We start from the raw sequence: 14,370 nt of genomic DNA, 5'->3' as shown, positions 1-14,370 counted from the left end.
ATACTGGTTCCACAAATGAAACGCAGGCAGCCCTGCAATATGTTCATTTCAGCTTCATCCACGAGACCCCTCTTCTGCATGATCATCGCGTGAAGCTGACAGCCTGATCGAGCGTACCTGTTCACGACATCATACATGCTGAAGACGACATCATCATTCAATACGACGTTTGGAGCACATGCATACACGAGGCACGGCATAAGCTTCTTACCGGCAATATGGTGTGGTCGCACAAAAGCGTCACGGAGACGTTTGCCAGCTCACCGGTAGAAGGGTCAGCTTTGCCTGTGCGCCTTGTCCGTGTACACTCTTGTCGCAGCTCAACCTTCGCCCTGCGCAGATTGAAGAAACACGCCCGGGCTCACATGCTATCGCACAGCAAAGACAACCGCATCTGCAGCCACGCCCAGCGTTGGCTCATCATTCGGACAGTCCGTCAGCGTCCTGTTGACATGCTCCATCCAGCTGACCTTCACTCGTGCTGATCGCAAAGCCCACCAGGTATCGAGCAGAACAAGGCGCACCACCAACGCTGCAGCGCACGTCTGTGGCTGTGGTTGGCGCCGCGGAAATAAGGTGCTGACGCCGCGGTTCCCCTTTCGGCGACGCCGTGTAGACTTGCTTTGCCAAACTTTCGCTTTCGCCTCCAACACCGCTGTTCCACTTCCTATATTCTTGGCTGAAGATCCCCGGACAAAGGCGACGACCTCATGGCCACAATGTCTCACTCGCCCCGTACAACTGCGGGTACTGTACACAGCAACGGCGAAATCTCACGGCATCACGTCGGCGCCCACCACATTCCCTGGCGTGCAATCGCAGGTGATCAATGCCAGGTACGGTTGATCAGGGACTGCGGAAGGTTTGGTGCGGTGACATGCTGCCAGGTAGCCCAATGGTCGCACGTGTGGATCGTGTAGAGTTGCTGCTTCCACGGGGCCTAGAATAGCAAGGTCTACCCCGAGCGTAACCTGCCGCATCGTCTGATTCCCGTTCGGCAATTGATAAACATACACTGTATGCCGCTCTACATGTTCCACATCCTGACGGGAATTGCAGGAGCGCACGAAAATGCATCCTGCCGCCAGACATGGTGACAAGAGAGGGGAAAGCAAACGGGAAGTGTCCGAAACTCTAACTTTGGCCGTTTACCCCACGTCCCGATGCCTGCTCGACTAGCGAGATGGCCAGGAGTAAAGCCATACTCGTCCGCCGTACCTGTTCCGTTCGTCTCCAGCTGCTTCACTCAGCGCATTGTTTACACTACTCAGCCAATCTCCGTGCGTGCGTCGTCCTCGGAACTTGGTCGTTGGATGGCGAGTTTCATCCCAAGCGCCCGCTACGGACAAGGCGGGATTGGCGTCGACGAGTACGCAACCAATCGACGACGGCAACGTGAGCTCCAACTAGGGCATTAGTCCGAGCTGATTATACATCTGGGGTTACACGCATCTTCGGAGCATGACCCTGTTGATCTGGCGTCGTTTGTCTTACATGCTGCTTGTTTGGTGAGCTGCTGTTCCTTGGATGTGGGAACGGACATTGAATTGCTGGGGGCCTCCAAATTTGGCCGCCGTTACACAAGTGCCGCGGCGAGTGAACGTTTCGGATGACCTGGGACATGTGACAGTCCGGGGAGGGCATCCAAGGAGTTGTCGATCGAACGCCTCACCTCTTCTAGTTTCATACTCGCAGCGACGTGCTTCTCCTCTTCTCGCGGTGTGTTGTAGAAGCACTGGTCATGCGTGAACTGACTCGCGCGTTCTGCGCTGTTCGGCTCCGCGATTCGATTCGATCCGAATTCCCACTTTTCCTTTCCTTACTTTTTTTCGCTCAAGATAACGAAAGAAGGACGTGCGGTGTCTATGTCGGTCCTTCACTATTTTTGGGCCTTCAACAGGACCTCGGCAGCCCACGGTGCGCATTGCCTCTTTATGCATTGCAGCCTCTTTCTATAATCGTAGATCTGGTCGAGCAGATACCTTACGATGTTTCGAAGTGAAGTCGTGGTTGTCGTTTGTCATGACAGGCGCTACCAAATCGACGGTCGCTTGTCCAATGGGGCTGATCTGCCTCAGAGAGCCCACACCACGTCACCCAATCTGGACAGCGTCGCCCAAATCTTGGGTTGAATCGAGCTCGCCAATCTTTATTTGAATGATCGGACCCAGGTTGCGTTAAGAGCCGCATCATGATCGCCAATCTATAAAATAAATGCATTATCGCGTGCGAATCCATGTGCTACGTGTGGTGGGTTGTAACTTTGACCATCGCTGAATGACGTCGCGAAGTTAAAATTGTTGCAGCAGTGCATTCAACGAAAAGTATGGCGCGAAGTCAGTACCTGACGTATGGTACAGGTGGCATGCTGCTCTGCTTGCAGCAGACAGTCATTTTCTATCTTTCAGGACCGCAATATGGCTGAGCAAAGTGCACCACGAACGAATCGCTGGTCGGCAACGACTGCAGCTGGTACACGACCGGCGAGTTTTGTGGACTCTGAGAAGGACTCGTCTACGCCTACAAGTGCACCCCAAAAACAGACAATCGCAGAACAAAACGCAACGATAGACCCAGAGCAAGGTGCCCAATCCGATTCGGCACCAGATGCATCATCGCAGGAACGTCCTACATCGCTCGACTGGGACGGTGCTGGCGACCCCTTGAACCCACACAACTGGTCCACTGCGCGAAAATGGTTCCAAACATACACGATCTCGGGCGTCGCTTTCGTAGGAACCTTTGCCTCATCTGTATTCACACCGGGCATTGAGCTCGCGGCTTCCGAGCTCAACTCGACAAGAGAAATTGCAACGTTGGCATTCTCCATATACCAGCTTGGTCTTGCATTTGGCGGGCCCTTTGCAGCACCGTTGAGCGAGACGTTTGGGAGACGGCCAGTCATCTTCATCAGTCTGCCGATCTTTGCGCTATTCATTCTCGGAACCGGATTCGCACACAACATGGCTACATTGGTTGTGTTGAGGTTCTTTGCAGGCTTCTTCGCCGCTCCCAGCCTGAGCATGGGCTCCGGCACGCTCAGCGATATATGGCCGCCAGAGAAACGCTCCGGTCCAATATCGCTATACGTATCGACGCCGTTTTTTGGACCAGCACTGGGACCTTTGCTTGGTGCAGCTGTATCTCGGAGTCTCGGCTGGCGCTGGACATCATGGCTCATTCTCTTCTTCACCATCGTTCTGGTCATCGCTCCCGCCCCATTCTACTGGGAATCATACAAGCCGGTCTTGCTTCGCAAACGCGCGAAGAAGCGTGGCCGTCCTGTACCGCGGTCGCCAACGGAAGGCATGTCATGGCATAAGGTCCTCAGCACTTATGTATCCAAGACACTCACACGGCCGATGCACATGCTGCTCACCGAGCCTATCATCGCTGCATTCAATGCGTACAGCGCTTTCAACTTTGGGCTTCTGTATGCCTTTTTTGCCGCGTTTCCATATGTCTTCAAGACGCAATATGGCTTTAACAGCCTATCCACTGGCCTTACGTTCCTCGGACTCGGCGCCGGTGTCATCATCGCTGCAATTGCGATCCTTACTTTTAGCAAGGGATACTACAAACCTCGCGTCCATGAGGCAGTTGTACATGAAGAACCTAAGCCATCATTCGCAACCTCTCGAATCGCACCCGAGAAGCGTCTTCCCCTGGCCATGGTCGGAGGTCCTTGCATCACAATCGGGCTCTTCCTCTTCGGCTGGCCGGCTGCATATCAGGTCCACTGGATTGTCCCCACCATTGCCGAAGCCTTCTTTGGCATCGGCAACATGCTCATCTTCATGTCCTGCATGATGTACATCACGGATACATATGGTCCTCTTTACAGCGCCAGCGCCATGGCCTCAAATGCCATTTTGCGATACATCCTCGGAGGCACGTTCCCCCTCTTCGCAGTCCAAATGTTCCGCGGTATGGGTCCACAATGGGCATGTACACTACTCGGCTGCCTAAGCATCTTGGGCGCTGCGATACCCTTCGCGCTCGTAAAGTTTGGACCAAGACTGCGGCAGACCAGTGGGTACAAACGAGATGGTTGAGCATCTACATGTGAAAGTCTGGGGAATCAGGTTCCGCACACACGACTCTTTCACGAACGCATCTGCGGAGCACAGCGCACGGCCGCTAGATGTGTCTCCGCTGTGGCTTGCAAAAGTGTCACCTCGCCGCAAGCGGTGGAGGCAAAGTGGAAAGCGAAGAGGCTCTTCGTGGTAGTGGTGCCGGCTCAGAATGCTGGTTCAGGCATGGTGCGATGGCTGAGGCGCCGCAGACATGTGATTGGCGCACACACGACAGAATCGTGACGTATGAGAGACTGACGGCAGCGAAGCGAGATATGGCGAAAATGAACACAAACTTTGTTTGGGAATTATCCATCCGAAACACAAATTTGTGTAACACTAGTCTTTTGTGCCTGAGGCATCAAAAACGAAGACGATTCCATCAATCAGCTCGTATTCTTGGCTGTGGTTTTGATTGGTGGGCTTTCTTGCGCTACACCTACCATGTCTCTTGTTAGCCTCACATTGCGCTTCTTCACCATCCATGTATCACAGTAGACGTTCTATCTCTACGGACTGCCGCCTCGACTAACGGCCTTATTGTGAGCATGACAATCTGTCAGGCATGACCTGACTTAAACGTCCCACTCACCGCTACCGAATCTCTTGCCATCCACTCTGCCGAACTAACCGACCAACACCCATAATACAGCCGAACGCGGGTCCCTTCTCAAAGATACGAGCGACGTCCAGATTAAATTCTCCGGCCATACTGGCGGTCATTCAAAGTTTTGCTACTTGAATCATGTCCTCAGAAAGTCGTTGAATGGTGTGCCTGTAAAGCGGGAGGCTGCCCTTGACTTGTGGGCAGTGCCGTTGCGGTCGGTCGGCACTATCACGGTGATAGTTTGGACGTCAGGTCATGCTGGATAACAGCCAGCAGTATTCTACCACCGGGACGAAGAGTCGCCATCCTACTGTAGTTGTCGCGAGAAGTATCAGGAGACACTGACTTCGGGCGAATTGTCGCACGAGATTGCCTGGAGCTTCGATTGGGGCAGCATCTGCTGTCCAGACGAAGGGAAGGCTTCTGGTATAGCGATTTGCATTGGTCGATTCATGATACCAGTTGTTCTACTCACAGGAAAAGGTAATACGAGATATGGAGTGGCATGTATCGATCACAAATGCTGCAAATAGACAAAACTGCGTTTAATGGCTTCTCGTTGCAGCATCGCCCACGGTTTAAGCATGTGTTATTCTGGAAAGATACAGTTGTAAATTGCCATTCATGACGTATCATACGCGCTTGAATCATTTCTTGGGACATTTGTCGAGCCCAGAAGTTGCATCGACTTTCTGCAATAGGTATTCCCCTAGATACTACCAGGCTCGTGTCCTCAAACGAATTCTTGAATGCAGTACGATTCAGACGATAACCATATGCACATTTCACTCTTGCATCCAGCAAGCCTCTGACATCAGCAAAGGATTCCCGTCCGCATCCTCCGCCAAGTCCTGTATCTCTCCATCGTCGCAACAAACACATTCACATCGAGAGATTCTCCGCTCAACAAACCATACTGTCGGACAGAACCCGCATCTTCGCAAGAACCATAATCCCACAGTCTTCGTATCCTTATCTTTACACACTGACCTCCTCCCCACAATGTACGTGAGCCAACGTCGTCACGGTCCCTCCCCCGAATCCAACGATCCACAGTGCATCACCAATTCCTCGCATGTTTCGTGACTTTGACGTGCAGACACCAATCACCCAGCACGAAGGGAAGTAGCATCGTGACCGCATGGGTCCTCAACATAGGCACCCAGCGGCCTCCAGCCGCCCGTTTCACCATCAACGCATTGACATCGTTTCCTGGATTTCGCAAAGCACGCCACACCGCTCGACCCTCGCCAAATGTTCCGTCCCACATCTTGCTTTCCCTCTTGTCTTTTACCGAACACGATCCTCTTGCCTGCTCCGAATCACTCGACAGTTTGTGGGTCTCGTTGCTAGTGTGGTATGTATCCCTGTACGCTTCCCGCGGCTACATATCTGCACAGCCCTATACACATTGAGATACAAGTCCGATGCACGCTTCGGGTGTCTGGAAGCAGCTAGCGGAGCATGGAGATGGCGCTTTTCCTGTAGCAGCCCATGCGCCAGACGATGCCGTGGATCACTTGGTCTAGAAATGTCGAAAGAACGAGGATTTGTTTGACGCGTGCCGCTGCAATTGGTGGAGTGATATGGCATACACTCTGTAGAGTAGCGAGAAGACCACTGTAATTTACGAGAACAAGGTCCTTCTCGTTTTCGTTTCATGGCTTAGAGCAAGTCAGATTCGACGGAGCAATCTGCCGCCGACCATCCCACGCTGCACTCATTGCAGGAAACTTTGGAGATTGAAGCCACCGGGTCTGCAGTTCATTAGACGACTCGGCGCATGGATGTCCAGGCAGGTACGGTACAAGTCGCATAGGACACCTGCAGATGCATTAATAGCTTAATCGATAGCTCACTTGCGTGCAGTGTGCGGGGTTGTTAGAAGACGATCGGCAGCGGACCAGCCAGGTCAGAGTAAGCTGGATGGACGTGGGATATGCACTGGAAGGTGGTCAGAAGGATTGCGGAATGCCTCGGCTACGTTCGGTTACGCAGGGATGCAGCGGGCCATGTAAGGGGCCGTGCTTCGATAACGTTCTCGAAGGGCGGGATGTGAGCGTGAAGGTGGTGTGGGTGCTCGATTCGGACAACTGACAACCATTGTGGCTATGTTTTACGACAGGCCTGTGCGAGATATTGGCCGTGTTTGCTGGCTTTTGTTGAGCATGAGCTTCGTTCATGCCTGATAGCAAACAGGCGTTCAGTCATCGCGGAGCTTTAGGCCCAATGCGGAAGGTGCAAAGGCCATTTCGACATCTGCTATATTGCGGTGGCAGTTTCGCATGAAGAGAGGAGATAGCCGTTTGGAGACCAGAACGGTGTGAGGAGAATGTGGCTGGCTAGCCGGCATGGTCGGGAAAGATCTTGAAGCGGGAAGGCTGTAGGATTACTCGTATCGCGGAGCATTTGTCTATTAACGGTAGTGAAACAGGATTGTCTGTGGTAATTGATCTTCAGGGCTCCTTCAGGGCTCGGAGCGATGCGCACACGCCCAATGATATACCAACACAATACCTTGTTGCTCTCTTTAGATGCTAATCGATATAGTGATACAGACCCCTACAAGCTCATCTCGTCCGCATCTTCCTCCTTGTAGTTCTTGGCCCTTGTCGCAGCCCTGCCAGACTTCTTGCGTGATGCAGCAGGTCGTGCAGCTCGCTTCTGCACCGCTGGAGTCTCATCCTCCGTGCCTAGATCACTAAGCGGTGGAGAGCTGAGATGTTCTTCATCGTCCGAAGGCGACGGCGTGGGGACAGACTTCGGCGTTTTCTTCTTCGTTGAGCTGACTGCCCGCTTAGGCACTGGCTTCTTGGCTGGTGTTCTGACTTTGTCCAAAACAGCTGGCTCACTCGTGACTGCAGCCCCCTCGTCGGCGGCGGATGGGGCAGTCTTACGCTTCTTCTTTGCGGGTGTAGCGGCACTCTCCTCCTTCTGCTTGATGATCCGTTTTGGGGGTCTCAGCCAGTCCTCCATTCCAGGAGGCCAGTACACTCGACCCTCGGGCCCTCCCATACCTAACTCTTCGTCAGGTACAATCGGTGGAGGGACATCTTCCTCGGCATCTTCTATCTTTGCGTCAAGATCATCAATGTCTTCTGTCTTCTTCTTGCCCTTTTTGGCTGCCTTCTTGGGCTTGGGCTTCCATGGTTTATTTTCGTCTTGCCGTTGATGAGGCAAGATGTCGCTGAAGGTGTGAAAGCCTGGCAGCTTGAACGTCCGCATCAACTCAAAAACTGCTTGCTCCTTGTCCTTTGCCTCAATCATCAGGTCCATAGTATCTGGACATGGTGGAAACGTCATTACACGAGGAGAATGCTTTCTCCTCGTGGTGCGAGTAATTGCTTCAGGACGTGATTCAGAGTAGTGCATCTTAGGTGTGATGCCCTTCTTAGTCCACGTCTCGAGGATCGCGGGATACAGATCCATGATATCCTTCGTGCCCTCTCGAAGCTGTGTCGCATCGAATATGATGTTGTGGTGGTGGTAATCAAGCACCATGGGGATGTTCAGCTCCTGACACAGGGGCAGAAGCTCATGCACCGACCAGACGACATCGTCGTTCTCTAGCACAAGACGGTTCTTCACACTCTGTGGCAGTTTTGCATAGTTTTCTTTGAAACGCTCAATCGCAGCTGGCTTGTCTCCGTATGCGCCCCCAAGATGCAGTATCATGACAGCATCTCGGTTCTGCTGTTCAGGCAGCTTGAGGAGTGACAGCAGCTCATCGTGATATGCGAGATCGCGCATAGCATTATCAATGACCTGCTTACGTGGCGAACCCAACTGCGTGAACTGGCCTGGGTGAGTAGTGACTCTGTGTCCCAGCTCCGCGACCACTTTGCCCACGTCGCGGAGGGTCTCGCCCGCGAACGGTTCGAGTTTGTAGCCATACTCTTCGTGGCTTGCGAACGGGAACATTTCGCTGCTGAGACGCAGGAACTTAATGCCGTATTTGTCGTTCCAACGTATCATTTTCGCGATATCACGCGCGTTCGCCAGGCCTATTTCTTCAACATATCGCATGCCCCTAGCGACATCTGCAGGTTGCTCTTTGTCTGGGCGGTTCTTCGTAGCATGTTCGGGCTGAGATGGATCTTTCAAGGGGTGGCGATGTTCAATGATGCTTGCGATGCGGCATGTTCTCGAGCTGAACACGGGAGGATTTGCGCTCCGTAGGTACGTGTTAAGACATGCCTATGCATGCATTAGTCGGTGTCATATAGCGAATATGCGAAGTACATACATATCCCAATCGCCCCTTCCAAGGCAGGGGAAGATATTCGGAATTGACCGGTGGGGGCCTTGACAGGGCTTCCTTCACTTCCCCTTCGTCTTCCTCCTCCAGCCCGTCCACGTCTTCAGGATCACCATTCGTGTCGTTGTTCTTAGTGGGTGGGATCTTCGCAACGTCATGGCTCTCTTCGGGTTCAGTCTTGACTTGTGGCGCTGCCTTCTTTTGCTTGCCCTTGCCAGTAGGCGCATCAGTCGCAGGAGGGACCTCACTACCTCCAACGTTGACGAGCTTCGTGCCCCTGGAACTATCTTTCAACGCTCCATTGACTGTGCCGTTGCTCATATCGGGAGCCAAATGAGACTCTGGCGCACCTTCCTCGTGTCCATCTGGCGAGGCACGTAAAGCGGAAACACCATCAAGTACATCAGGATTTGTGTTGGGGTTCGTGATCATACTTTTGCCCCCACGGGACGACTGGCGACGCGTTGGGTTTGGCTCATCGCCTGCAACATTGGCGGGCAAAGGTACCGCGGTGTGCGGAACCTTGGAGCTGGTCGCGCTCTCAGTCGCTGCTGGAGATGCAGCTGCCAGAGCCGACCTCTTCCGTTTGGGTGGCATGACTGGAAGTGATAATGTTTGAATGAATGAGGAGGCGCGTAACGGTGCGCGAAGTGCAATGCGAGGGCTGACGCTGGACAAAGATTGGAGCATCAAAGTTTACCGTCAAGTATTCTCGCCCAGTCTTTCTGCAATATGAAGGCTGGGGAGGCTGCGGCTCGAGAATTGCTTTGCCAGACCCATCTTTCAGGAACTTAGCGCGTTGAGCTTCGCGTCTACGTCACTGTTAATGTTTGGAGTCGTGAGGCAAATGTGAGATCGGGCGATTAGCGATCTCGGGAGCGATCCCATGCAGGGGTCCGAACTAGCATCATCCCGTCGCTCCCCACCTTATATCATCCTCCTTTCGAGTAACCACAACTCGTCGTCATGGGAGAATTGTGAAGCTGGAGATTAGAGCTTTTAGTTTGTAATTGATGCATCCTCGCTTGACACCCTCACAGTTCAAATAGTAAAGCCCTCATCATCTTCCAGCATCTACTTGCGTTCTGCCTCTTCATGTTGAGCACATCATGCTTCGTCCGGGTTTCAGTTCATCGAATCACATCTAGAGTATTAAGATGCTGTTGGATAATGTGGCAATCAACCCGCTCCGTGAGCGACCATTTTGGATGCCTCAATTCCGGTGTTTTCTTTGCATCTCTCAATGTGACCCAGTGCGGTATCGCCTCGGTAGCTTCACCTAAATTGACGATGACTTGAATGTTATTAATTGTGTGTCTCTCTGGATCTTCTTTGTTCGCACAACTATGCAGGGCTCGGCTTGCATAGTCGTCCGCGCTAATCCACTGCAACCGTATCAAGCTGGTACCCTTTCTTGCTAAGTGGTCAGGTTTGCAGACGAATATTGAATTAGTTGTGGCGAACTCCACGCTGGTACCGAATCATGGCGGTAACCATAATGATATATATGAAGTTCATGCTTGAAGAGTTTGATGAGATCTTCAGTCACTAGAATAATGGTGTCGCGGAACATAGACACAATACTTGCTCGTGATTGTTCTATTTACGCCTTAATTGATGGGAATCTTGAGATAGTGTCCTAGCAGTGGAATTCGAGTTCCGATTTAATTTCTCAGCCAACAGAGGACTTGATCAGCTCATTCGATACAGGAAAGTTAACAGTTGAAAAGAACATGAAAGTGGAGTGAATGTCAAGCCGAACGGACTGGCGATACTGATGTATTTTGGCAAAGAAAGAAGGAATGAGACAACCGGAAGAAGCTTTGAATCTAAGTGGAACTTTATGTATACCTATGGTACTCTCTGGACAGGTGCAACCACGGCCATGAGCCCTGCACGGTGTGCCTTGTGATTTTAAGATTGCAGTCATAACAGAACTCTAGTAGAAAGCATATGCCGGCTTTAGCAACACGCATATGAATTATGCCCACCGAATTAAGCTGCCGGAAGATTGAACTACGGAGCTGTGGCAATATACCCATTTGCATCAAGCATGGCCGTTCGGATGGTGTGGTCGGAAGCAAGGAATCTATCCTGGGAGTTAACGATGCCTCAAAATCACCCTTTGATTGTACATGAAATGTATTTGCAATTGTAAGGAGAGTAAGTAAAGGTGTGATTGTGTTGGACCCTGGTGGCTGAGTAATGCAAAGACGTCATAGGCCGAGGTTGCGAAACTTCAATCACAATTACCAACTCTCGCCATTGCAACCACGCTGTCTTGCACTTGAAAAACTACACAATACAACATACCAAGCACCAAACGCGAATAGGGCTTGAACCAAGAATCATTCGAGATAGCTATGCGCCAAACTTTTCAGAAGTTGCACCATCCCGTTCGCAGCAAAAACTACCACGACATTGCCACAAGATGTCTTACACCCAGAAAGCATCCCCCATCAAAAGATACACCCTTCCAGCACAGTGCAAAGATGCAGCAGCGTACACAGAATGCCGCGCCCAGTAGCCGCGAACGTCACACGACGAAATATGATCAATCCAAAACAGAGCCCACGCCAAACGACGATGTACGCGCTCCTCCCCGCCAGACACAGTTATGATTCTAACACACGCAGGCCCTCAAATTCAACCCCAACCAACGCGTCCTCCCTGAATCAATATCCTCGCCTTTCCTCGAATACCTCAACCCGCGCTCCACCCTCGCGCCCCCGCACCCCTCCCCCCTCGCCGCCCAACTCCTCAACATCGACGGCGTAACCTCTGTCTTCCTCGGCCTCGACCACATCACCGTGACAAAAGACACGTCTACGCCCTGGGCGCACATCAAGCCCGAAGTTTTCGCCATCATCAACGAATTCATGACCTCGGGACAGCCGCTCGTCAACACCATCGCGGACAAGGGCAACGAGCAAGGCCAGGGAAACTCCGAAGTCGACTCCCTCGCCTACGACGAAAACGACTCGGAAGTTGTGCAGATGATCAAAGAACTGCTGGAGACGCGCATTCGCCCATCTATCCAGGAGGACGGCGGCGATATTGATTTCCGCGGGTTCAACGACGGGCAGGTTTTGTTGAAGTTGAGGGGCGCGTGTAGGACGTGCGATAGTAGCACTGTGACGCTCAAGAATGGCATTGAGAGCATGTTGATGCATTATATTGAGGAGGTCAAGGGCGTGCAGCAGGTGCTGGATCAGGAGGAGGAGATTGCGATCCAGGAGTTTGCCAAGTTTGAAGAGAAGTTGAGGCAGCAGAAGGGGCCGGATGCAGCGCCGTCGACGGTGGGGAAGGGTACTTTGGATACGGTGCAGTAGATTGAGGGATGCGGGTATGTGTTGGGGAGTTTGAGATACCAAATATGCAAGATGCAGTTGCAGTTGTATAGACCAAAGCTTCGGCTTTCACTGTGAACATAGGATGTCTCCTGGTCCTGTGAATTTGAACTATTTAGCCATCACGGGATACAGCATCATCTGTGTTCTGCACAGGTAATTAGAGATGGGTGAGAATGTCGGAGGACCTCTTTCATCTTCATATCTACCCTCGCAGCGGTACAATGCCGTAGCAGACGACGCAAAGGCACGATTGAAAAGCGACGTACACTCCACCAAACCAAGCTCATCTCTCACGAGTTCACAAACCCTCCCCCAAATAAACACAATCGCGAGTGGAAAATATCTTCATTGACTCCAGGCCCTCGACCCTCATGCTCATCCCTCTCTCGTATATACATGAAGAAAAAAGAAAAGCAACAATATCAGAAGATGCAGCGCCCGCGGCAAAGCGCGCTCATCCCATGCAGCGTGGTATCGTGATAACAAACGAAATTAAAAGTAAGAAAAAAACTCCATCGCTATGCAACATGATATCTCAAATCATTTCTCGTCGTGTCAGGAATCGCGGCCGTATATGTCCCATCCCACGCTCGGTCCAGTAATGCGATGTACTCAAAGGGAAAAATCGGGAGGACGAGAAAATAATCACTGCTCGTGAATCAGGGCGCCGAAAGAATCCAATGCCGAGCCAAAGGAGGCCCAGAAGCTGCGGCGCTCAGGCTTGTGGACGATGGTGATGACGCGTCTGCGGGACTTGGGCGGAGCCTCGACGTCTGCTTTGGGTGCCGTGACAACCTTCTCGTCAGCGCCGTCGAACTGCGGGATTCCGCGGTCTTCGTCGACGAGCGTGACCCAGCTGTCGAGACCGAATTCAGGCTGCCGGGTCTCGGCTGCCGCGATGCGCTCGAGCTCTTCCTCGACCATGTTGATGTCGTCGCGCATGTCGAGGGTACTTCGCATATCGCGGCGCACAGTCTTCATTTGCCGACGGAGGTCGGTGATGACGTCGAGCTGGATGCTGTTGAGCGTCTTGACTTCGTCGAGGCGCATTTTGAGGTCCTCGATGTACTTCTTGACGCCGGCAATGTAGGTGCCGACGTGGGTGACATAGGCGTCGTGCGCCTCGTTCGAGATGTAGCCGAGTTTGGCGTTGCGCGCATCCGGCTCTGATATGCCCAGTCCAGTGCCTGGCGTGAGTGCGTCTTCGGAGAAGAGATGGTCGTCTGTTTGCCGGGACTGCGCGTCTGGTGCTGAGAGGTACGAGGTCATGGCTTCGAACTGGCGCACTATGAACTCCATCTGGTCCTCATCAGGCTGCTGCGAGTGGATCAGGTTTTCGAAATGCGCGATACATGACGACAGCGCATCCTGCACGGGTGAGGAAGAGTGCTCTGAATACGTGTCCCATGCTTCGGGCGATGCTGGAATCTCGGTGCTGCGCCTGAGCATGCGCGAAGAGTCGGGAGTGTACGGGTATCGCAGAGCGCCGTCCTGTTGTCCATGCCCATATATGAGGTTCTTCGTTGGCGTATATGGCGCAGGCTCAGTCAGCCTCCCGACAGCCTTGGGCCGCCGCTGGTCGTGCTGCTCTGTTGGTGTGTCGCATCGCTGCTTCATCTGCGAAGGCGTGCCGGGACGGCTAGGCGATAACGGCCAGCGCTTCTCGACACGGGACGAATAGTGTGACGGTGGTCGAAAGGGGTCGGAGAAGTAGTCTGAGTGCGGACTCGAGTCGGCGGCCATATCGCCTGTGTCGCTCGGAGGAGTCCACGGTCGTGCAATTGGTAGCGGTGAGCCCATTGCGCTGTCGTACTGGCGCTGCTGCCACATCCTCCTCTTGCGTCCAGACTGTTTTGTGCACACCCAAACTGCTTCTAAGAAATGTCGAAAGGAAAGGATACGTGTTGCGCACCGTAGGCGAGTGTGGTGAGAGATGTGAGGCTGCGACGGCGCAAAAGTCGGTCGGCTGTCCGTGACGTGCACGAACACTCTGGCGCTACTAGGCCGAGTAGCGTGGAGGGGGTTGGTAGTCTGGTCCTTGGCGAGCATGGCGGGGCACATGGGACTCGAAGTCAC

At 52.8% G+C, this 14,370-nt stretch overlaps 6 protein-coding genes across 6 annotated transcripts; 3 read left to right on the top strand and 3 right to left on the bottom strand.

Annotated features, from left to right (window-relative positions):
• The first annotated feature begins 910 nt into the window (after positions 1-910).
• Positions 911-1,450, top strand: SNOG_07485 (hypothetical protein). Its single transcript, XM_001797767.1, has one exon. The coding sequence runs from the start codon at positions 1,164-1,166 to the stop codon at positions 1,416-1,418; it is 255 nt and encodes an 84-aa protein (XP_001797819.1). The 5' UTR covers positions 911-1,163; the 3' UTR covers positions 1,419-1,450.
• A 967-nt stretch (positions 1,451-2,417) lies between these two features.
• Positions 2,418-4,069, top strand: SNOG_07484 (hypothetical protein; the record flags this gene model as incomplete). Its single annotated transcript, XM_001797766.1, has 2 exons — positions 2,418-3,927; positions 4,008-4,069. The coding sequence occupies 2 exons, from the start codon at positions 2,418-2,420 to the stop codon at positions 4,067-4,069; spliced, it is 1,572 nt and encodes a 523-aa protein (XP_001797818.1).
• A 758-nt stretch (positions 4,070-4,827) lies between these two features.
• SNOG_07483 (hypothetical protein) lies at positions 4,828-5,137 on the bottom strand (the record flags this gene model as incomplete). Its single annotated transcript, XM_001797765.1, has 2 exons — positions 4,828-4,908; positions 5,030-5,137. The coding sequence occupies 2 exons, from the start codon at positions 5,135-5,137 to the stop codon at positions 4,828-4,830; spliced, it is 189 nt and encodes a 62-aa protein (XP_001797817.1).
• Positions 5,138-7,245: 2,108 nt separating this feature from the next.
• SNOG_07482 (hypothetical protein) lies at positions 7,246-9,538 on the bottom strand (the record flags this gene model as incomplete). The annotated part of the gene is made up of 2 exons (XM_001797764.1): positions 7,246-8,769; positions 8,930-9,538. 2 exons carry the CDS (start codon positions 9,536-9,538, stop codon positions 7,246-7,248), a joined length of 2,133 nt encoding a protein of 710 aa, XP_001797816.1.
• A 1,895-nt stretch (positions 9,539-11,433) lies between these two features.
• On the top strand, positions 11,434-12,273 carry SNOG_07481 (hypothetical protein; the record flags this gene model as incomplete). The annotated part of the gene is made up of 2 exons (XM_001797763.1): positions 11,434-11,529; positions 11,578-12,273. 2 exons carry the CDS (start codon positions 11,434-11,436, stop codon positions 12,271-12,273), a joined length of 792 nt encoding a protein of 263 aa, XP_001797815.1.
• A 352-nt stretch (positions 12,274-12,625) lies between these two features.
• Positions 12,626-14,037, bottom strand: SNOG_07480 (hypothetical protein; the record flags this gene model as incomplete). The annotated part of the gene is made up of 1 exon (XM_001797762.1): positions 12,626-14,037. One exon carries the CDS (start codon positions 14,035-14,037, stop codon positions 12,940-12,942), a length of 1,098 nt encoding a protein of 365 aa, XP_001797814.1. The 3' UTR covers positions 12,626-12,939.
• Between the last annotated feature and the right edge of the window lie 333 nt (positions 14,038-14,370).

The sequence above is a fragment of the Parastagonospora nodorum genome (assembly GCF_000146915.1).
Source record: "Parastagonospora nodorum SN15 chromosome Unknown scaffold_11, whole genome shotgun sequence".
Classification (NCBI taxonomy): Eukaryota; Fungi; Ascomycota; class Dothideomycetes; order Pleosporales; family Phaeosphaeriaceae; genus Parastagonospora; species Parastagonospora nodorum.
This window is presented reverse-complemented; position numbering and strand designations above follow the sequence as displayed.